The sequence below is a fragment of the Podarcis raffonei genome, chromosome 12, assembly GCF_027172205.1.
Source record: "Podarcis raffonei isolate rPodRaf1 chromosome 12, rPodRaf1.pri, whole genome shotgun sequence".
Lineage (NCBI taxonomy): Eukaryota > Metazoa > Chordata > Lepidosauria > Squamata > Lacertidae > Podarcis > Podarcis raffonei.
This window is the reverse complement of record NC_070613.1, coordinates 9,674,981-9,699,050: the sequence shown is the minus strand read 5'-3', so window position 1 is coordinate 9,699,050 and position 24,070 is coordinate 9,674,981. Positions and strand designations below refer to the sequence as shown.

Here is a 24,070-nt window from a genome sequence, read left to right as displayed (position 1 = left end):
CAACACGGGGGAAAGGTTAACGCTTGCCAAACCTCTTGGCTGGTGCATCAAAGGAGCCCTCTATTTCCAGACCAGAAAGAGCCGTACTCTGGTCCCATAGGGGCCAGCAAGTTATATTCTCCGTGGGCTTAAGCTCACTTCGGTGCAGTAAGGAAATAATCACAGTCATCACAGCAATGATACCCATGTCCGAGAGATGATTCTAACATAAAGATTATGATAGCTTTTCACAGATCCTTCCCTTTTCATGCAGCTAGGAAAAGAGCAGTGCTACAGGTAGTATGATAAAAAAATAAATAAATGGCAGGTGTTCATAATCTGAGGGGTTGAGTCTTCTTGGATTCCTCAATAAGAGAACCATTGCTTGGTGTCTGAGTGGCACTGTGTCTGTTTAAAGGTGTGCTTGACAAGCATCTACACGTTAGACCTCTTGCCTTTGTCTGTAAACAGCTGGCCTTCTCTATCTTTGTCATTTTTAGGAGACTCTGCCGCTTCCCCCTCAAAAGCATCATCGAGTTCTCCAGTAACACTGCGGTAAGATGGAGGAATAGATTCCAAGGATGTTGTGTGGGACTTGTCTGTGTCTGTGATATAGTTTTCATTCATTAGCTGCGCAAGGAGACCTTCTTGTTCCGGAGCATCTTCGTCAAGGATATCTCCATCGCTGGTTTTGTGTCGATGTAAGAAAGAAGCCTGCTTCATGGAACGCTGGAGCAAATGACTCCGGAAGGCCTTCTGTATAACAGCGGCAGACGCCTCCTCGTATTTCCACCTGAGTGTGGTGGTGATTGGTTCGTAAGAAGCCTTGGACGGGTTTGCTGCCATGAATTTCTCCTCCATTTGTTGCTTAAGGGTGTCCATCTCTCCAGAGTCTCCAAGAACCCTTTTGGTGAAAGCAAAGAGGATGTCCAAGCAGTGGATCCTATCCCCAGTTACCATGGGAAGATCCATGGCCATCAGCTCAAGCACGTTTGGCTTCTGTATGCGCAAAGGCTCTGCCAGCGCATGAGCGAAGTTAGAAAGTTCGGAGAATGAAATAAACTGGGTAGCTTTAGGGTCAAACTTCTCCCACACCTCATAAAACATTTCGAAGTCATCGTCACCTAAAGGTTCAGTGCTCTCTTCTGTGGCAACATTGAAGTTCTCCAGAATAACTGCAATGTACATATTTACAACTATGAGAAAGGATATAATTATGTAAGTAACAAAGAACAGAATTCCCACTGCGGGGCTGCCACAGTCACCCTTGGAGAAAGTTGACGTCATGCCGAGGTTCGGGTCACAGAATGGAGGCCCAGTGTTCAATATGGGGTTGAGGAGTCCATCCCAGCCGGCAGACGTGGTGATTTCGAAGAGGCAGAGCATGCTGTTGGGAAAGGTCTCAAAGTTGAACATGTCATCAATCCCAGCCTCCTTTTTGACGTAGGCAAAGTTGGCCATGCCAAAAATGGCATAAATGAACATGACTAGGAAAAGCAGGAGGCCGATGTTGAACAAGGCAGGGAGGGACATCATTAAGGCAAAGAGAAGAGTCCTGATCCCTCTGGCGGATCGGATCAGGCGGAGTATTCGCCCTATTCGCACCAGACGTATCACCCGGAAAAGTGTAGGCGAAAATGAAACCACAATGCCGGAAAGCAGGCTGCCTGAAGGGGAGAAATAAGCAACGAAAATCTTGAATGAACTAAATGGCTGCTCAGCAGGCTAACCCTTAATTGTTTAAAGTTAAAAGAAGTCCTGCAAGGAGTCACTTCTGCATTTTCTACTGTATTCCTAATAAAATGTTGTTGCTGGTGTCTGATTCCTTCCTGGGGGCTTTTAAAACATAGTTTTGGAAGTGGGAGTCATAGTTCTAAAATGCCATGTAATTAATTTTGGGCACAGTTCAGCTAGAGTTGAGCACTTTAAAAATCCAATTTCTCAGGGTTTCCTCTCTGGTGGACTCCATATGGCAATCTCAGGGGACACAATCCATCTTTGGCCACAGCTCCCAGGTGTTCCTGGGACACCAGACATTTACATCGTATTTGACATATGTGGCTGTACCTAAAGAATTATCAGAACTGTTGTTTGCCCCCTGGCAGAGCTACAATTCCAGCACCCTTAACAAATTACCATTTATTGGATTCTTTGGAGGAAGTCATGTACCGTATTTTTTGCTCTATAAGACTCACTTTTTCCCTCCTAAAACGTAAGGGGAAATGTGTGTGCGTCTTATGGAGCGAATGCAGGCTGCGCAGCTATCCCAGAAGCCAGAACAGCAAGAGGGATTGCTGCTTTCACTGCGCAGCGATCTCTCTTGCTGTTCTGACTTCTGAGATTCAGAATATTTTTTTTCTTGTTTTCCTCCTCCAAAAACTTGGTGCGTCTTGTGTGTCTTATAGAGCGAAAAATATGGTAATTCAAATGTGTGGTGTATGTGATGAGGTTTAAAATGCTTCAACTCTGGTTGGATTGCTAAGAGCTAGGCAAGAGCACATTGTTCCGTAGCGACTTACCAACAATTGACATGATCACGACCACCAGGTCAAAAATGTTCCATCCGTTGGTGAAGTAGTAGTATCTCAGAGCCACCAGCTTCATGACACACTCTATTGTGAAGACGACGATGAAGAGGATGTTTATTTTGTTAAGAACAAATGTCTTCCCTTCGGACTGGTCGTCTGACTCCACCATCATCGTGACCATATTAAGGCAGATGAGGGCCATGATGGCAACATCGAAAGCTTGGCGAGTTACGATGTCGAAGAGGAATCCTTGGTATGTGTTCTAAAGGCAAGGGGAGAAAGATTCTCCAGGATTTGTGTAGAATCAATACACAGCTACTTGTTATCCTTCAATAATTTAGTCAGACAACAACATATCAAAATTTGCTTAAACCAAAAAAAATAAGAAAGAAGGAAGGAAGGAAGGAAGGATCAAATATCCCTTTCAAGTGGAAAAAGGTGTCTTTCATGTGTTATTGGGGGCCTTCCCACAGCAAATGGAATTTCGAGTTAAATGTAAAAAAGAGAGAGGATATTCTGGCATTTTGATGAGAATGATGCTGTGCTGATGCTATGAAAATCCTTGCATGCCTGAGCTGCATTGCTTGCACAATAAACTCACATCTGGAAGCACCCTGAGCCCCGTCACTTCTTCCAATGTACTGAAGGAAATGTGATATTACTTACAATTTATCCAACGGAAGCATTTACTCACTGCCTTTAATATTTCCATTTAATTCCCTATGGCAATAACATACCAGAGTGCTCTTAATTCTCAGTCCCAAGATCAAACTTTGTATTCGCCAACTAAGTTTGCTCTGCCTCAATCAGTCTATTAATCATACATTAGCAGCCTTATTCCTTTTTACATTTCTGTTCACCTATTGGAAGTCTTTCGTCTAGAACAGTTGACATGTACTCACCAGTGGCCGTGGGATGGGTTTTTGAGGTTTCTTGGACCCCAGTTTCTTCATGGCATTATAATATTTTTTTTGTTCCTCCGTCATGAAGATGTCTTCTCCACCAAACTGCAAGGAGATAAGACAACTAACATTATTGGGTGCAGATTATATATTGTTTGGCCACAAGAGGGGCCTGACCACCAGAGCACTCTCCCCTCCTGCAGTTTCCTGCACAACTGGTGCTCAGAAGCATGCACCTCCTGTTCTAGTGCTGCCTTTTGCCACCAAAGAGCAAGCACAGGGCTGATTTCCCATTTGGGATAAGAGATGCTTTAGGGATGTTGGAGAATTCCAACAAAAAAGGAAGAAGATATGTAAAGGGCTTAGTTTCATGCATTCACCTGGGATCAGAAACGGAAATCAGTCAATGAATTCAGTTGGTATCTGTTTGCATTTTTGTTAATAATAATAATAATAATAATAATAATAATAATAATAATAAATTTATACCTCAGCCACTCTGGGCAACTCCTAACAGAATTAAAAGCACACAAAAACCTCAGACATTAAAAACTTCCCTAAACATTCCCTAAACACTGACATTAAAAGACGCCTGCTTCTGGGGAGAAAAGCAATGACAAACCTAGACAGCATCTTAAAAAGCAGAGACATCACCTTGCCAACAAAGGTCCATATAGTTAAAGCTATGGTTTTCCCAGTAGTGATGTATGGAAGTGAGAGCTGGACCATAAAGAAGGCTGATCGCCGAAGAATTGATGCTTTTGAATAATGGTGCTAGAGGACACTCTTGAGAGTCCCATGGACTGCAAGAAGATCAAACCTATCCATTCTTAAGGAAATCAGTCCTGAGTGCTCACTGGAATGGCAGATCCTGAAGCTGAGGCTCCAAGACTTTGGCCACCTCATGAGAAGAGAAGACTCCCTGGAAAAGACCCTGATGTTGGGAAAGATGGAGGGCACAAGGAGAAGGGGACAACAGAGGACGAGATGGTGGGACAGTGTTCTCGAAGCTACTAGCATGAGTTTGACCAAACTGTGGGAGGCAGTGGAAGACAGGAGTGCCTGGCGTGCTCTGGTCCATGGGGTCACGAAGAGTCAGACACGACTAAACAACTAAACAACAACAACAACAACAAACATTGTTTCATTTCCTTTACACTGAAATGAATGTGAGTTGGCAGCAAGGGGAATAACATAGAATTTCGAAGAAACTGAACTGCAGTAGAACAGAAATGGCACAGATTGTGATGAATACAGGTTGGAATGGAAATCACTGCCTTCTTACATCCCTAATCCTTCTGCTGCCTTTTTTCCTCAAAGAGGCTTATATCTTAACTTAATGCTTCAGTGCTTCAGTCAGAGATAAGGGATCTTTTTAGCTGTTATATGATGTCAGGTGACTGGCAGGTGGGCATGGTTCTCCCGATACAGCCTGTGGGCCCAACAGAAAGGCCTGCTGAGTCTAATTAAGCCTAATTAAGGTCAGAGTTTCCCCATCAGAAGCGTGAATTTTCTTTCACTAATGGTGGCTGGTCCAGTAGAAGGCACCCATCTAATTAGTCTGATTCTTCAAGGGTTCACTTTCAACAGGCGTAAGGAAACAGAAACACTTTCTATAGATACTTACCTTTTTCTTTTGTTGATTAAAATTATCAATAATGACGCCAACGAAAAGGTTCAGAGTGAAGAAGGAGCCACAGATGATAAAAACCACAAAATAGATGTACATATATTTGTTAGCTTCCCATTTGGGCTGGTATTCCACCTGCAAATACGAAAAGCACACTGAAACATGACTGAGAAAAGGAAAGGAAAAAAAGAAGGAGAGAAAGGCAATTAAAGTGGGTAGGTTTGTGGCGACCCCTTGTTAACATTTTTCTCATTGGTTGCTGTACCAAGAGATGGTGGCTGCCTTTGGAGCTAAGCGGCTACAGCGCTGTCTCTGAGCAATTATCCAGAGAGGTTTGCAAGAGGGAAGTAGACATTTATCATGGGATCACTGAAGTTGCCCTCTGGCTCATTTATAAATCTCTTCCCATTGCCACAGTAAGTCACTTATGATGAATCTGCTTATAGCTCATTCTTTCACTAAGACAGTCAGAGCAGTTTATATATGGAGAGGCCCAGATAGGCTCCCATCCAGACTGCTTACAGGAGCAAACCTCTTTTGCTGCAGCAGTAGAACTGTGCCATGTACCTTTCATGGGGCAAGGAAAGCTTAACACGTTACTGCGGATGGGGGGGGGGAAGGTTGGTTCAGTTTGCATTTAAAGGCAAACCTTTGTAATTTGCACTTTCCAAAACAATATGCAAACTGAAACACAGCCATCCTTCAAAATTCACACTTCTCCAAATTTGGCAATACAGATCTCCAACACGTGTAAAAAAAAATGCACATACTAGGTTAAACTGGGAATATAAAAATGCTTATATTCATTAAAATAACAAACATGCATGCATTATATTTGGGGAAATTGCTTTGCAAAACTGTATATCTTAGGCAAACTTGCACACAAACGTGTGTACATTAGGAGAAATTTGCTGATGAATTTTCCAGAGGATTTTGCAAAAAATGGAAACTTATGTGGGAATATGAAGAACAGAACTTGAGACTGGAAAACTGAGGAACTGAGAGAAACTGCAACTTACATTTTCAGACCTGGCTACCCATCACCCTCCTAATATATATCTGTGTTGTATTCCTCTCCCAGACCTATTTTTTTCCTGTGGAGGAAATGTCATATAGCTTTCCCAGTTTCCTCACTACAGATGGGAAATCTGTGGGGAGGAGCTTTAAGCAGCTGCTGCCGCTCTCAGTCCCAACTTCCAAGAGAGACTGTTCACAGAGCTCCTGCGCTATGCCTAGTTTGGTTCCCTGCCTTCACACAACACATTTGTCGGAAAGCCCACCCCTGTATAAAACCGATCACTGTGGGAAAGCCTAACCATATTAAACTGGAATTTAGGGAAACGTCAGTGCCTCACATAAAAGTACAACCCCTGTCTGAGAACTTTACAGCTCCATTACGCCTGTTTTGAATTGGCCCTTCAGGATCTCGTACTGCGTGGTGCAAAATTGATTTGTCTCCTGTTTGGGTTTTCCTTAACAATACTTGAAAGACTGTTTTCGGTTTTTTGCCTGTGCTGAAGGCAGGCTGGATCACCCAGGGTGACTTAGCGAGACCTTTTGCTGGGTCTTGAAAAGGCAAGTGTTTGATAATTACAGTTAATTGACACTGCAGGAGCAAGACTACTATGTACAAAGCTGACCTCCCAGGCTGTCTGCCCAATTTAACCCCTTTATTTACAGCTTTGTTCTATGAAAATGATCACACTTAGGCACTCTGGGGGCCACATTAGATCATGTTGTGCTAAATGTTACCCTGGCTTGCTCCAAATCACTGGCTGCCATGGTGGGTGGTTCTGGGAAATAAAGAACACTTTGATGACAAAACAAGGGTGAATTCTACCAGATGTTACTGAGAGAAATGGAGGACATTAGACTGGATAAGCCTGAGCTAGACACACGTCATTTTCAGTGGCAGCCTAATAATAATAATAATAATAATAATAATAATAATATTGTTTGTACCCCACTCCTCTGACTGGGTTGCCCGTCTGAACTGGGTTGTATATACTTCCAGCATATACAAAAACAAAACATGAAACATTAAAAAGCTTCCCTATACAAAGCTGCCTTCAGATGTCTTCTAAAAGTTGTATAGTTATTTATCTCCTTGACATCTGATGGGAGGGCGTTCCACAGGGAGGGCACCACTACCAAGAAGGCCCTCTGCCTGGTTCCCTGTAACTTCACTTCTCACTGTGAGGGAACCAGCAGAAGGCCTCTCAGAGCAACATGTCATACACACTGACATTAATTTAGTTTGACTCTTGAGCGGGTTCCCTTACATTACTATTACACCACTGAGCAGGTAAAAAGAAGAGAAGAATGAGCATGTGCATTTCTGTAACTTACATCAGTTGAATCTGCTGCTGCATACATTATATCCATCCAACCTTTGAAAGTTGCCTAGAGAAAAAACAGACTAATATAAATACGATTAAGGTACGTCAATAGGTGTGCTGAAAGAGGGTGGGGAAAACCTAGTGAATCTTTTTGTATTCTTTGCATCAGTCTTCACTCAGAATATATTGTGCAGATATCCACACCTGCCTTTGAGTAAATATAGGCCAGTGACCCAAAGGATGCTGGTTTCTTAGATATGACGCCAGTCCTGCTCCGCTCAGGCTGTGAGGCACCAGCATTGATGAGCTAGCCAAACTTCAGTGGTAGAAAGCATGCTTTGCACACAAGACTCTTCGATTCAGTCCCTGGCATCTTCAGTTGATAAACTTAAGTAGCAAAACTTTTTTTTTAAATAATATTTATTGCTTTTCCAACAATTTAAACAAAACGAAATAAACAATACAATACAATACAAAAACACTACATAATATAACATAAAAACACTACCTAACACTAACACATTAGACTAACAGAACTAAATGAAAACAATTTAAAACACACCAAACAATTTCATTATCTTATCTTTCATTCACTTATTTCAGCGACCTCCTCACACCTCCCTTTTTGTATTCCACTTCTATTAATTGTTTCAGCAATTCCTTTCCATCTTCCTCTGTTTTCTATCCTATAATTATCTTAACATTTCTAACCTTATTTTACTCTAATAATCTAATTATACTTAATTCCTTATCACATTTCTACTAAAGCCATATCACTTCATTTCCACCTTTTTCTAACATTCATTAATTTTACAGTATTTCTGTAAATATTCTTTAAACTTAGAAAGACCCTCACCTGAGACCTTAGAGAGCCAGTCAGAGAAGGCAGTGCTGTTCCAAATGAGTTTGGTTAAATCAAGCAGAGTTGGCTAAAGGTGGGGTTTGAGAGCTAACAGGCAAAGTAACAAGCCACCAGGTCCAAAGGACATTCCTGGAGTCCTTAGAGGATATTACTAGTGCTTTGAGCAATTAACTTATGTCTATAGTTATTATACATGGGACGCAGGTGGCGCTGTGGGTTAAACCACAGAGCCTAGGACTTGCCGATCAGAAGGTCGGCAGTTCGAATCCCCGCGACGGGGTGAGCTCCTGTTGCTTGGTCCCTGCTCCTGCCCACCTAGCAGTTCGAAAGCACGTCAAAGTGCAAGTAGATAAATAGGTACCGCTCTGGCGGGAAGGTAAACGGCGTTTCTGTGCGCTGCTCTGGTTCGCCAGAAGCGGCTTAGTCATGCTGGCCACATGACCTGGAAGCTGCACGTCGGCTCCCTCGGCCAATAAAGCGAGATGAGCGCCGCAACCCCAGAGTTGGTCACGACTGGACCTAATGGTCAGGGGTCCCTTTACCTTTATAGTTATTATACACTCAGAATAAGTGTTACTTAGAAAGAAAGAGAATGGCTTTTGAAGCAAGGATGAACCTATACACTGAGGGAGTTATTGCAGCAACAGCAGCTATCACAAAAGTCTTGCTTTTAGGTATCACTGAAGGCAACAGCGCCAACAGTGAAGGTAGAAAGGAAAGAGAGAATGAGAATGCGGAGACAGATGCATTGTGCTATAAGACCTACCACTTGGAGAAGAGCCAGGTAGCCAGAGCCAACATTATCAAAATTCACTTTAACTGTAATCCAGTATAATATCCCATCGGTCCTGTTGTGCTCCTTACAGTCGCTGAAGTTAGTAATTATGGTCTCATTTACGCTGCCATCTTCATCAGTCATGTTAACGCATTTTCCAAACTTTCCTGCAAACAGATTGACTCCCACAATGCTGAAGATGAGCCAGAAAATGAGGCAGACCAGAAGAACGTTCATAATAGATGGGATGGCGCCCACCAAGGCATTGACCACCACCTTTGAAAGGTGGGGAAGAGGGGAAAAAGAAAGGGAATGAAACGATTTTTTAAAAGTCATAATAATAACATAACTTTGAAATAAACAACTTACCTCAAATAAACTAATATTCAATAACCCACCAGAATATAATAGTACACAATGAAATTAAATATCAGCAAACAATATTTAAACAGAGATTCACTCTTAACAATTACAATAAATAACTACCAAATTATAATCCATAAAAATATCAGCAAGTCACAATGCATACCACAATAAATACAAAACAAAATACCACAATACATACAAAACAAAGACACACAACTTATAAAATTATGGGTTTTTTTAAAAAAAATCCATGAACTTCACCATAATATATCCAAATAACAAGAAGGAAAAAAGATTCCAGGGCAATAAACTGTGCATTTCGACCTCCTCCCACACACGCCCCCAAATATAAATCGTGGATTCAGACTGCATACTGAATGCCCCTACTCAAACGCATTCATAGGAACACTATGTCAGATCAGATCAGCAGAAGTATATTTAATCTCAACAAAGCATGTTCATGTTGAAAGGCCACCTTAATAAGTTTACTAGTCCTTTCCACTGCCATCTAGACTCAGTCCAAGCATGACAGATTCAAGTCGGTGTTCTCATGCAGTGTTAGAGATCATGATGGGGCATAGAGAAGGGGTGGTCTCTTAGGTATATTTGAACCAAGCGGTAAAATGCTTTAGAGATGAGAAATAGCACCCTGTGTTGCACACAGAACACAGTAGGGAGCTGTTGCAGGTGATGGGACACCTCAGTGAAGAGGTGACTTATTTCAAGAACGTGATGGTGCTACATTCCATGGAGATAGCCTGGTGTCATTTTGACATGTGTGCTAGCATGAATGTCTTCTGTATCACAGCAACAGGCTGCTCTTCCCCTTAGAGGAAATCTGATTTTCAAAGTAATTTGAAGAACATGGTTTGATCTCTGCAGCCTTAAATCCACTCCCATGGTCCTCATACTCTAATGTTTCCATACTAAAGGTAAAGGTAAAGGTACCCCTGCCCGTACGGGCCAGTCTTGCCAGACTCTAGGGTTGTGCGCTCATCTCACTCTATAGGCCGGGAGCCAGCGCTGTCCGCAGACACTTCCGGGTCACGTGGCCAGCGTGACAAGCTGCATCTGGCAAACCAGCGCAGCACACGGAACGCCGTTTACCTTCCCGCTGGTAAGCGGTCCCTATTTATCTACTTGCACCCAGGGGTGCTTTCGAACTGCTAGGTTGGCAGGCGCTGGGACCGAACAACGAGAGCGCACCCCGCCGCGGGGATTCGAACTGCCGACCATGCGATCGGCAAGTCCTAGGCGCTGAGGTTTTACCCACAGCACCACCCGCGTTTCCATACTATTTACCGTCAAAGTTAACTACTGTGTTGTGGGTAACAAAGATGTCTCCTGGACATCTATTGCCACTGCTATTTTTCTAGAAAAAGAGGTGCTGGAACTCACCACAAGCGCCTCCCTTGTTCTCTAAGAATGGCAATGGCACCCACCTGAGAGGGGCTGGAACTGAGTTCTGGCTGAAAAAAGGCCTGTCTGTTGCCAACAATATAGAACATGTTCATAAACCTCTCATGACTCGCAGGAATCTTTGATGTGCCAAATGGGAATCCCTGTTCCAATCTCCTTTACCATCCCCTCATCACAGGAGCCTTCAAAAGAAACAATTTACAAACCAAAGGCCTTTTCATAGGGCTAATGTTCAGTGATGGCGTTCATTCAACTTACCCTCATCCCTTCAAATCGTGACAGGGCTCTTAATGGCCTCAAAGCTCTTAGGGTTCTGAGAGACTTTATGGGACCCATGTCAGATTGTCCAGCCAAAGTTGCTACGAGGGTTACTAAGGAGACCTGCAGAAAAAGTAGCGAGGGGAGATGTTCAGTAGCAAAAGCACAAAGGAACAATTTCACTATGCATCTTAATCTGCCTCCTTGCCATGCACAAACATTTTTCAAACATGCTAAAGCACCGCTTCTTTGAATTATGGTGCTGGAGGAGACTCTGGAGAGTCCCATGGACTGCAAGAAGATCAAACCTCTCCATTCTTAAGGAACTCAGCCCTGAGTGCTCACTGGAAGGACAGATCCTGAAGCTGAGGCTCCAATACTTTGGCCACCTCATGAGAAGAGAAGACTCCCTGGAAAAGACCCTGATGTTGGGAAAGATGGAGGGCACAAGGAGAAGGGGACGGCAGAGGACGAGATGGTTGGACAGTGTTCTTGAAGCTACCAGCATGAGTTTGACCAAACTGCGGGAGGCAGTGGAAGACAGGAGTGGCTGGCGTGCTCTGGTCCATGGGGTCACAAAGAGTCGGACACGACTAAACGACTAAACAACAACAACAACAAAAAGCACCGCTTCAAAACAAAAGCATAAAACCGTTTTACACAAATTGCAGGGCTTCCCTTTAGGCAAGGAGAGTGCAGGAAAGCCCAGTCGCTATACCTTGAAAGCTAACGGCACCCATTCCACAGAATGGTTCAAAGGCAACACTTACATCTACAATTATGAAATCAAGCCAGCACCAAACATTTGTGAAATATTTGTGGAATCCATAAGCCACCCACTTCAACAGCATCTCCAGGATAAAGATGTAAGTGAACAATTTGTCGGCATAATCCAGCATGATTTTAACATTTGGTCTCTCACTCAAGTGTATATCTTCAAATGCCTGGAATAAGAAAGTTAAGATGTATCTTGCTACTGATCAAGCAGAATTTTTAATTTGCAGGCTCCTTTACAATCTTTCCTTAATTGTGTGAATGTACTGCAATTTTCCAATCCTACTGCATAACCATAATACTGGAGCTGTGCCAAACATATATATATATCTCCACGAGAACTTGGGGGCACAGGACACGACAAACGAATGATCCCAGGCAATCATGTACTAAATGCAGTGATGTTACAACACTGGCAACCCATAACATAAAATACTCAGGGTGGCTTACAATAAAGTAGGTATGCTTAAAATTCTCTGCACCTGAATTTTTCCTGGATTTTGTTTGTGCCAAACTATCTTACCCAGGTTGTGGAACAATACCAATCTATTAGCAAAAACTTGCTGATTTCCAGATTTCACCTGGACCACTGTCAATGTGACATTTTGTGATGGTTTTCAGTTCTTTCCAACCATTAAATAGGACAGCTCAGTCGGTAGTGCATGAGTCTCTTAATCTCAGTGTCGTGGGTTCGAGCCCCACGTTGGACGAAAGATTCCTGCAGTGCAGGGGGTTGGACTAGATGACCCTCATAGTCCCTTCCAATTTTACATTTCTATGATGTAATGCCTCCCTCCTCTCCAGGAGGAGAATGTGCACATGTATTCATCAATATTTATTTAGTTATTGTATTTATTAGCTGCTCTTCTTCACTGAAGATTACGGAGTGGCATACAATAGGGTTGCCATATTTCAAAACGTGAAAATCCAGACACCAAAGTTAATGAGCTTTTTTCTGGGGGGTGGGGATTTGCCATAAGTAAATTGATGGTAAACGTGTTGGCAGGGACTGCCTGGCTTTTGACTTGTATCCTGTGGTGAGGCAATCCGCTGCGGCCACTGGTGCACTGGGCTCAGCCGAGGTGCCAAGACTGTGTTGCCCCAGCATGCTGCTGGCACAAGCACAGCTTGGGGTGAGCGCAGCTCCCCAGAGCCTCCAGCTGTTTGGGGTTCGGGGAGACGGGGGGGCACAATTTCCAGCCAATCCCAAGCCTCTGCATTCCTCTCCGGATTGCCTTGCTGCGCTTCCCACCGGGCACGCAGCAGGCGCCATGTCTTCTCCGGCCACTTTGTAGTGCACCAGACACAGGAAGGACAGCGAGGGTGCTCTCAGCGATCCCACGGGGAGGCTCAACAGGCACCTTGGGCTGCCTGCCAGGGTGAGGCCGTCCTGGACCAATGAGGCAGCCAGCAAAGAAGGCCCATCCGCCCCGGCTCGGCGGGCGAATCGGAGCGTGGCACTGCAGCTGGACTCCTTTTTCCCTGAAGACTGGCGTGCGCACACTTGGAGTCTCCTACTTTCCCCATAGTGAGGCGTCCCAGCACTGACTCCTCTCAGAGACCCTCACTTGAGGCAACATTCCCAGGAGCCACAGGGACCCCAAGCCCCACCCAGGAGCTCCCTGTCTGTCTCAGCACTCTGAAAGGGCAAGTGAAGGGCCAGATTGGAGGCGTGGGTCCCCTCAAGGACTTACTCTGCCTGCCTCGACAGAAGTGAGGGGCACCTGCCCAGCCAGGCTCTAGCCAGGCTTGTGTCCGTCCATCCCCTATCCCACTCACTTAGGCATTTGCTTCCTTTTCTAGCTTCCTTTTGCTGCTGCATCTGTGACTGGAGCTGTTGGGGAGGCTGCATTGGGTTGCCATACGTCTGGGTTTCCCCAGTCATTTTAACCCTTATCGGAAATTTCCCCCAGACACAATTTCTGAGAGCCCAATCCCTTCTATGTCCAGGAAAACCCAGACATATAGGCAGCCCTACATATAACAACTAACCAGCAGGTGACATGATTATATACAGTAATTCATTAAACTAATGAGCACATTAAAACTACTAAAACACTTGACTGGTGAAATACAGTACAGAAAGGAATCTTGATATGGTGGCACATGCCGTGCTGGTAAAAGAATAACGGGTCCACCATAATCTCAGAGAAATTTGGCCTTCCAAAAGGTGTTCCCAGATTAAATATATATCCAATCGTGGTGGTGACAGAGGTGCATGAGTATTTCCCCAAACTGAAAACCTGATCCAAGCACCCAGTCAGGCTTCATTCTCACTGCAATCCTATGCACTCTTACCAGGAAGTGAGGTCCCATTGAACTCAATGGGATTCATATCAGAGCAGACATGCATAGGATTGTACAGATCAATGGTGCTTAATACCATCTGGCTAGAGCTCCAATTCCCAAATCAGCAAAATGTGCCCCCTGTGTTTGCCAGCATGATTTCATCTTGGAATGGGGTGGTGGTTTAGAAATATAATCTTTCTTTTCTCTGCTCTGTCCAGTGTGCCACTTAAGCCACAGAGTTTGTGTGTGAGAATCAGATTAACATACCAGAGCTCCACTGCTCAGCAGAATCATGAACACAATGAAGCTTTCAAACCAGTTGTGCTCTACAATTCGGTAGCATGTCTTTCTTAGGTTCCACCATAATCTGCCTGGAAACTTTTCAGTGTTCACCATACACCAAGGATAACGCTGCGCAAATTCTGAAAGAGACGCACAATAAATAATAAACCACATTATGGGGTTAGTACAACCCTTGTACAAGTTAAACAGTACTGGCAAGGGGACTGACTTTTAGCATGCATCCTGCAATTAATGAAAGCTGGTGTTACGGAAAAATCTAGGTGTGGGGCTGCTCAGTCACCCAGCAAATAGCTGTAGACCAAAGTTTATTGCGCAATAGGTTCAAAGAGCAAATTTGAACCCTGAGGATGGGGTGACAAAGACTTTTAAAACTTTCTCACCATATCCCAAAACACAGTTCGCACAGCATCATTGCTACATCATTGCTACATCACTGACATGTCACAAAAGGGGAGGGGTTAACCTTGGCAAACATGTCCAGACAAGTCCTTGGTACAAGACTAGCATAAGCAGACATGGCAGGGCAATAGAAGTTCCTTTGCATGTCTGGAGCCTGAGGCGAGTCAGGTGATAAGATTTGGCTTCCTTTGGCTAACAATGAGCCCAGCAATTGTCACCTCTAGGAACTTCCTGGATTCCTTTTTCAAGGGAAAAATAGCTTTGGAATGGAGGAAACTGGGAAAGGAGAAGATTTTATATTATTCCTAAAGCTAGGCAACCTCCCCGAGCCGTCAAGTCGACAGGACACATTCAGGCATAATATTTGTAATATTTAACTTTATAGATGTGCCCCCCCAGTAATTTCCATAACATTGGTGATCCCCCCCCCTTCCCATCACTGCTCTCGCTTACATCATTGTCAGCAAGTGGAAGCATCCAAAAGAAGACAAGAAGCACAGGCTGGCCATTTTGGGTTGCAGCCCCGTGATTCTGAAATTATGTAGCACTGCCTTGAATAAATTGATGAAGTGCATCCTTACTTTCAGGAAAACAATTATCTGGCTCCGAGTCCTCAGCTAGTTCAGGGATCTGCTTCAGAAATTCTTCTGAGTTTGCTAGGTCCACAGTGCTGCCTTCTGAGCAGCTAATAATGTCAGCTCTCTGCAAAAGAAAAATATAGCCTTGAGTTTTCTTTTTTACCAGGCATTGTCTGTCGGTTTTGCCTAACAGGAGTATAAAGCGTGTTCTCACTAAAGGAGAGCACGTGTTGCGGATGGGGCCTAGCAAGACACCCCGTAGTTGCCAGGCAGGATAAGATAAAGAGGCTTGGCAAGGATTGGCTGTTTGAGTTGCTGGGATAAAATTGATGTTGCCAATTTGGGGGTGGGAACAGGTTATTTAAACAAGGTTCACAGCAAGCTGCTTTCTCTTTCAATGTGGGAACCGGATCACCCGCCCGCCCTCCCTTTTGGGCTTCTGCTTTGACCTTGCTATGCCTGTCATGGGGTCGTCCACCTTGGTGCGGGGGCCTGGTAGGAATTTTTCCATTTGGCTGATTAGTGTGTGCCATTTGGTTTTTGCCTACTGCGTAGCAAATCGTCACAACTTGTAAGGTTGGTGGTTAGGCATTGGTTTAAATTGGTTGGTGGAGGGGTATGGATTGGCTGTGCCTGCCCCTCCAATGCTGCTGCTGCTGCACGGGAATTCCGTTAAAGGAATTCAGGGGCTTACCATTCTTTCGTCCAAACCCCTGGAATCGGGTGCGGGCCGCGTAAGCCCCTGGGAGCATGCGGGGAGAAGCTGAGGGTCTGTGTCGCAGCTCCAGTTATCCCTGATCTTGTTCCTCCACACTGGCTTTCGCTGGAATCCGGGAGTCAGTGCTGTCCCCCAAGGCGGGGGGGGACAGATAGTCATAACCAATGCCTAAGCAACCACTCACAATTTGTATGTTTAATAAAGTTGTGGCCAAAATTATGCCAAAAACCTTAAACAAAAATTTATGAGTGATGTGTGAGTTATTGGGGTAGGGGTGTTTTGGGGGACCTCAGCACGCAACTAGAATTTTATATTAATGTAGTTAGCAGCCACATGTGGATTTTAAGAAATTTAATGCTAGGCATATTGGGAGGAGTGATTTTCACATCAGGACCACGGTGCATGGGAATGGGAGATTTAACCTTTCAATTCCTAGGTGAAATCCTGACAAAACCCAACCTCCCTGCACCACAGTGCAACAATTAGTCACCTGAGTCAATAGGAGGATTTTTTCCTAAGGCTAATATTTGCACTGGGAGGGAAGTATGCCTGCCTCGATCATAAGGGTTAAAGGGTTAAACCTCATCTCCCCACATGGTATGGTTTTGGTGCCTGGTATTAAATAAAACAAAATCAGTGACACACTTGCTGTGTGATTAACGTAACACATATAAATTTCTGATCTACAATATCCATTTCAGCACCAAAAGAGAGGTTCAAAGGCTCTGAATCAGGATGCCTTACCCCTCAAAACAAGCAGGCAGGCAGGCAAGCAAGCAAATTAACTAACTAACCAAACAAACATCAGAGGCACACAAACAGTCAAAGGAAGATACTCAAAACAACCTGCTTGGGTTTCAATTCAACACATTGAATGGTGACGTTTCAATTAGAGTTGTGGCTTTGTTTGTTTCGTCCGGATTTCAATGCAACATTTTTTTTAACCCAGTTCTGCAATCAGGGCATTTTATCATCTGGATTATCATTATCTGCTTTTGCCTTTCTTTATTGGTGAATAACTTTTACCTCTTTTTCTTTTGGTGATGAGGACCCAGCTTTCCAATGCATACTTGTTTCCCCAGGAGAGGAGATTTCAGATGTTCGGCTCCAGGCATCGGAACTCTTGCTCCGCTCTCCTCTCAATCGCAGCTGGTTTTCCTGATGAAGATAAGCCACATTCATCTGCACTCAAGACCATGCCACGTATTTGTTGTTTTTCTTGGGGGGGGCACCCTTTCCCTCCTACTGTTAGTTAAAGCCATGGGAGCTAAAGAGAGATGTATTTCTGTGACTCAAACAAAATTAATGTCATCTGTAGGGGAGTGGATTCTAATTGGGACTTAATTAGAAGTCTAATTGGCAGAATTTCCCCCTGCACCATTTTCCAGTGAAAAACTCTTGCCCAAGCTGGTATTTGCCTCGCAGAGGGAAACATACAGGTATTCATAATGTAGTTGTATGTTGTGCCTCACAGGGCAAATAGCACTGGAAAAGGGCATTTTCATGCAAGCATTCAGGAAAACGATAAGGTCTCTTCCACTCCCACTACATTCCTTATCAGAATCCCCACAGCCCCTGATCTCCCAGCATCACATATAGTTTGGCCTTCCGGCAGGCAGCAAATCCAACAGCTGTATCAAGCACTTCCTGAACCACGGTTCATTGTTGGTGAGCTGTGGTGGGCCTATGGGTCACGTAGTGTATGTGTAGCCCGTACCAGGTCTTTAGGTAGAGTAGCTACATCACACAAGGGAAATGCACTTTTGTTTCCCTGGTTATTGCTTCTTCTCAGTGCCATTTTCCTTCTCCGCCCTGATCCTCAGCCTCACTTGCCTGACACTGCCTCTTAATCTGATTGGCTGCAGCCGCCCATGTGGTATTGTTTACAAAAGTTACCAGGTTAGATTAGCGTCATGATGTTTCAGGATGTGATCAGTCAAATTTCACGCGAATGGGCGGGGGGTGGAGGGAAGCTGTGCTAGGAAATGAGGTGAACAATTAAGAGCAAAAAAGGGTGTATTCCACATTGAGCTTATTGAAGGAAATGTAGGGATGATGATGATGATGAGAGGAGGAGGAGGAGGAGGAGGAGGAGGAGGAGGAGGAGGAGGAGGAGGAGGAAAACAGCACACAGGACTGCATTGAAACAGCCTTTGAGCAAAGGTGAGGGAATGCAGCTGGTAACACTGTTAGGGCAATAGCTAATCTTGTTCCTCATGAGGTGACCTTCTATTAGCACAATCACATCATTGGTTCTGCTTCTCATTAATTCTACACTGTGACAGAATGTTCAGAAAGTGGGACAGAATATTGAGGACTGGCATTAATATTGCTGTCTCCATTTTTGTCCGCTGCATATTTGTCCGCCTTTCCTTGAACATGGAAATGTGGCCTTCAGCTGACTCCTTACCTTCTCAGTATATTCTGTCTCCATGGCTGCCCCCTGCTTCTCATCAGCATCTTCAGACCCCTCGCTATCGGACTCAGGGGCAGCAATGGGAACACAGACAAACACATTGGGGTTGCTGATGAAATCATCCGGGATATGAACGGAGCACCTCTCCCCGTTCTTCTCGATCTCTCTGTTACCATGACTCTCCTTGAAGTTCGGGAGGTCTTTTCGAAGCTCCAGCCCATTCTTCTCAGATTCACATTTTATTTTCTTCTTAGCTGCCTTCCGCTTGTACCCAAGAGCTTTGAAACAAAAAGCCAACATTGCCTGTTTTGCTGCATGAAGCCCTCGGTGGATCCGAGCGAAGGCAATTTTAAGGTTGTTCGTTTCTCGGTCATCTTCCGGGAGTTGGAGGAGGTTGTCAGTGCTGAACGAGTTCAGCAGCAGGGCAATGAACAAATTGAGCACCTCAAAGCAACGGGAAGAGCAAAGGTTTAACAACATTTCTAGCATAATTGTTTTGGTTTTTTCTGAAGAGAGATGGAAACACCCAATTCTGGCATGACCAGGAAAAGTAAACCAACCAACAGCCAGGGATAGGCAAAATTTGTCAATTTTGGTTTCTCCCAGTTTCTCATTTTGTCAACCTTAAGTTCAGTTCTCCACATTTCCACATCAATTGATGTGTGTGGGGTTTTTTTATTTTTTTTAAAAAAACATGAAAATTCATCAGCAGTTTAGTGTAAATTTATTGTGATATACACACTTTGTATGCAATTTTCCCTAATATACACATTTCTGGAAAAGATTTTCTGTACTATAATGCATTTTTATGTTAGCTTAATTAATATATGCTTTTTAATGCACATTTTACCCTAGTTGTATGCATTGTCTACTCTTAAAATGATACATCTGTTTTCATTCTTATTAATTCTTTGCAAACTAGTTTTAGAGCATAGGTGGAGTGAACAAATATCGACAAATTGGAGCAGAGAATCTCTCTACAAAGTCAGGTAAGAGTGAGAGGCAGGTAAGATGCTTTACTTCCTTCTCCTGTCTCCTTATTATGGAATTTTATTTCATTTCCCAATGGCTTGAGAAAAGACTGAAAGAAGAGTTTGGATTTGGATTTGATACCTGCTTTATCACTACCCGAAGGAGTCTCAAAGCGGCTAACATTCTCCTTTCCCTTCCTCCCCCACAACAAACACCCTGTGAGGTGAGTGAGGCTGAGAGACTTCAAAGAAGTGTGACTAGCCCAAGGTCACCCAGCAGCTGCATGTGGAGGAGCGGGGACGCGAACCCGGTTCACCAGATTACGAGTCTACCGCTCTTAACCACTACACCACACTGGCTGATGTGAAAGATGTGAGAACATAAGAACAGTAGAAGAGCCCTCCTAGATCATGTCAATGGCCCATCTAGTCTAGCCTACTGTTCACACAGTAACCCACCAGTTGCCCATGGGAAACCTGCAAGCAGGACAACATCACCCTCCCCACTTGTGATTCCAAGAACCTGACAGAAGCAGCCCAGGACAGATTTTCTGGAATATTACCATTCCACATACTTGTCTTGTGTTATTTTAAAGATACAGCCTGAGGAAGGACTTTTCAAACACATTTCCCCTTTTCATTACGAGCAAAGCAAAATTTTGATAAAAAGGGGAGGGGAAACCAAAAGGTACCTGTAGACTCACCACTAAATTTCCAATCACCATGACCAGCAAGAAGACAAGCAAGCACATTGATTGCTCATTGACCACCATGCAACCCCACATGGTTTCAATCCATTCTCCACACAAAATTCGGAAAATAACAAGGAAGGAGTGGAAAAAATCTTGCATATGCCATCGTAGTTTGCAGTCATCGGCCAATTTCTTACAATGAGTTTTATAGTTGCCCCCAAATAGCTGCATTCCAAATACAGCGAAGATAAAGACGATAATGGCCAGAACGAGGGTGAGGTTGCCCAGAGCATCCACTGAGTTTAAAATTATCTTAATAAGGGTGTTTAAGGTTGGCCAAGACTTCGCCAACTTGAAGACTCGCATCTGTTGGGGAGGAAAGTATTGTATTGTTAGATAACCCAAGAACAGAACAGTTTGGCAGTTTCTATTTTTTGTAGCCTTCAGTTCTAACTCTGTTTATCCTCCTTTTCAGCTTCATCTTGCCTTTTTGTTCTCTTTTGAACATATTGTTATTTATTATGTCCTACCCTCAGCAGCCAAACAAGTGCCTATGGGGAAGCCCCAGAGCAGAACATGAATGGAGTAACACACTCCCACTCATTTTTCCCTAGCAACCGGTATTTAGAGGCATGCTCTCTGCGATGCTGGAAGTAATATTTGGCCATCGTGTCTAGTGGCCACTGATAGCTTCTCTCCTTCATGTCTCTCCCAAGCAGCACAGCACAGGAGCTGGCCTTGGACACATATTTTCAACTCCCTTCCTGGTCCTGAAAGCACCGGGTGGCCTTGGAGAAGTTGCTGCTTCTTGTCCTCAATTTCCTCTATCTGAAAATAACATCCCTCACAGGGCACATCTGGAGATTAGCAAGTTAAATCTTTCACAGTGCTCCACAAATGTATAATCAATAGTGATCTTCTGCAAGAGATGTAGCTCGTGGGAAATCCTGCCCTATATGTCCATGAAAAAAGAAAGGAAGGAAGAGGAAAAGAGAGAGCGAGGAATTACCAGCCTCAAGGTCCGTAAAACTGTAAAATTTCCTTTCCTGCTGCCTTTTTTCCCTGATGCCTTATTCTCTTTGGGTTCACTGCTCAGTTCAATGATGCTTATGAAGACAATCACACTGTCAAAGATATTTGAGCGCTGCTGAAAATAATAATAGGGATCCAGCGCAATGATTTTCAGGATCACTTCTGCAGTGAAAATTCCGGTGAAAATCTGCAAAATAGAAGTGGAGACGTCAAATCTGCATGTTCCAGAATCCTCTCTCCTCATGCCGGGGTTAGGGACAGTTCACATGACAAACAGGCATGTTGAGAAGTCCGCAAACCCTTCCTGGGGGGCTCCATTGCGGTCTGGCACTCCCTCCATCACCCTTCACAATCAGACAAAGGAGGCCCCTTGGGCTGTGTCCCAGGCAGCAAAGGAGGTCCCTGGGCTGAGTTTGCTGCCCAGGCAACAGATCCTGCCAGCTCGCTCAATCAGCCAATTGTGAGTGGGCAAGGGGGTGGGCCGCTCAGTCTGCTCCCTGGGCATATAAGAAGTGCGTGCGGCTTTTTCCTGGCAGCCACTCCTAGAGTCAAAGTGAATGGCAGCCTGTCTGCCACCTTTCCTTTGGATTGCGCTATTAGACAACATTGTGTGATTTATAATATTAAATATAATTTCGTTTCATTTGCAGACGATATTCTTTTGTTTATTTCGTACTATTCAGGCTAGTATTCCCACCTTGATGCAAACAATAGGTGCTTTTGGTAAAGTATCTGGTTACTCTGTTAATTGCTCCAAATCAGAACTGATGCCAATAAGTCAAAACCTGATTACCCATTCATCCAAGGGTTATAAATTCCAGATTTGTTCAAAATCTATTAAATATCTAGGTATGCTAATACCAAGAGATATAACCGTTTGTCATAGTTAACAGAAATAAATTAATAAAGAATTTTCTTCAGATAGTGATAGGTGAGAGTCATTGAACCTTATACCTTTTGGGGAAGGGTGAATGCTGTCAGAAATCGATACGATAATAATAACAAACGCATAAAAGCTTATTACATGCTGATGCAGAACATCCTGCTTGCCAGAATTCACTTACCTTGTTGCCTATCCCAAGCATGGCCTCGAAATCAGGGGACATTTTATAGTGTTCTAGCGCCATAAAGAGAGTATTCATCACAATGCAAACTGTGATTGTGAGGTCCGTAAATGGATCCATAACAAAAACGCCCACATTCTTCTTTATCTTCAACCACAGTGGGCAAAAGTTCCACACAAGATACTTTGCAGCCAAGTTCTTCAAGAAGCGGGGGCACTTCTGATTAGATTCTTCAAGTTCTAAACATTAAACACAATAAAGTAAGGTCCCCCCTCCCCATAAAAAAAAGATTTAGAAACACGCGCTTATGGTCAGGAAGTGGGATCAATAAGTACTTGTGAGAACAACTCCTACTGAATCTGTTGATGCTCCAGCAGAATTCTTTTTTAAAATGTACGATCAAGGACTATTGTAATTGATATCTCTGTTAGAATTCCTGCTCCATGATTGCAGTCATGGGATTGTTGTCTTTCACATGATGGTATATGTTTTGACTCCACAGAGTGGGAAGTGACGGAGTCAGGATGTTTGTGTTACTGTGTTCCGTGAAGTGGGACTATTGTCCTTTGTTCTTTTTCTCTTTGCTGTCTGATGCTAGAGAGAGAGGGAGCCATGTTGCAGTGCTCCATGTGTGTTTATATGTAAATAAAGTAGATTAGCCAAAATGCTGAGTTGCTGAGGTCTATTATGCAACTGCGCAAACTCTGCGGATTCCTAAGTGTGCCGGTGTCGGTTGGCATCAGTCGCTGTGATGTTCGGGCTGAAGAAAGCTTTTGAAGCTCCCGAACGATCGACCAGGAGGGAGAGAACTTGCCAGTCGGGCATGTATCTCTGCCAGGGTCCTACTCGAGTGTAGGCCGAACTCCTAACAATCCCATGGGCCAGTTCTTTGTAAGACCATAGGAAACTATTTTATGTCAGAAGCTTTGTCCAGCAGATTCAGTGGCTTTCAGGAATCTTGCCTAGCTCTTCATGAAGACACCTGGGGTGAACCTGGGGCTCTCCACATAGAGGGCATGTTTCTTTGACCACTGAGCTACAGCTCATGTGACTGTATCGCTATTCCAATTTCACTAGCTTCCTATCTGTTTCTGATCCCAAAGTGCTAGCTAGTTACCTTGAAAATCCCTAAACGGCACCTCCCACCCTACCGGTGGGGAAAGGGTGAGAGAAGATCTACATTTATTTTATTGTTTTTATTTCTTAAATTTGTATACTGCCCTTTATCTGAAAATCTCAGGATGGCTTACAGCATAAACATACAACGTAAAAACACAAAATTCATATGAAAAACCAGAACCAGAACAAAACAAACCCGTAGCCCCAACTCCCACATCAGGAACAAAGGGACAGTAAAGGTCTACATTGGGATCAGCTACCCCTGAAGCAGTCGTCTCATCTTGCCTCAAGGGTGGGCCAGCCCTGAATCCCTATTTAAAGGTGATATGCAACACAGGAACAATACATAGACCCAAGTGCAAGTGCTAAATCTGCCCATTTATGGCATTTAAAGCATGTCCTTAACCTTGGTATCCAACCACTATATTGGCGCCCATGAATATGCAACAACCTACCTTCCAGCGCACTGGTAATGATGCTGACTGCACTTGCTGCCCTTTGTCTTTGAAGTGGGTGATTATAATAATCTACTGAGAGACGCTGAGTTTGGAACCTCTTGTTGGCTTCATCACAAGAAGTAGTCTGTTTAAAGATGTAAACAACATGTCTAGTTATGGAAGCTTTATGTGCTTCGATCTCAGGCAGGAGGAGTAACAG

The 24,070-nt window shown here is 44.0% G+C and overlaps 1 protein-coding gene across 2 annotated transcripts in view; it reads right to left on the bottom strand.

Moving 5' to 3' along the window:
• Positions 1–376: 376 nt before the first annotated feature.
• LOC128423920 (sodium channel protein type 5 subunit alpha-like) overlaps positions 377–24,070 on the bottom strand; it is a 42,873-nt gene continuing 19,179 nt past the window's right edge. The window contains exons 12-27 of one of the 2 annotated variants that reach the window (XM_053409533.1): positions 23,869–23,995; positions 22,295–22,533; positions 21,208–21,417; positions 20,211–20,564; positions 18,530–18,979; positions 17,146–17,277; positions 15,405–15,525; positions 14,389–14,543; positions 11,829–12,002; positions 11,059–11,181; positions 9,007–9,291; positions 7,389–7,442; positions 5,037–5,174; positions 3,410–3,514; positions 2,499–2,769; positions 377–1,646 (exon numbers count right to left, since the gene is read on the bottom strand). In XM_053409533.1, coding sequence (XP_053265508.1) covers positions 415–1,646; positions 2,499–2,769; positions 3,410–3,514; positions 5,037–5,174; positions 7,389–7,442; positions 9,007–9,291; positions 11,059–11,181; positions 11,829–12,002; positions 14,389–14,543; positions 15,405–15,525; positions 17,146–17,277; positions 18,530–18,979; positions 20,211–20,564; positions 21,208–21,417; positions 22,295–22,533; positions 23,869–23,995 — 4,170 coding nt within the window. In that variant the 3' untranslated portion in view covers positions 377–414. The remainder of the gene's footprint in view (positions 1,647–2,498; positions 2,770–3,409; positions 3,515–5,036; positions 5,175–7,388; positions 7,443–9,006; positions 9,292–11,058; positions 11,182–11,828; positions 12,003–14,388; positions 14,544–15,404; positions 15,526–17,145; positions 17,278–18,529; positions 18,980–20,210; positions 20,565–21,207; positions 21,418–22,294; positions 22,534–23,868; positions 23,996–24,070) is intronic. The other variant, XM_053409532.1, reaches the window with a different exon arrangement.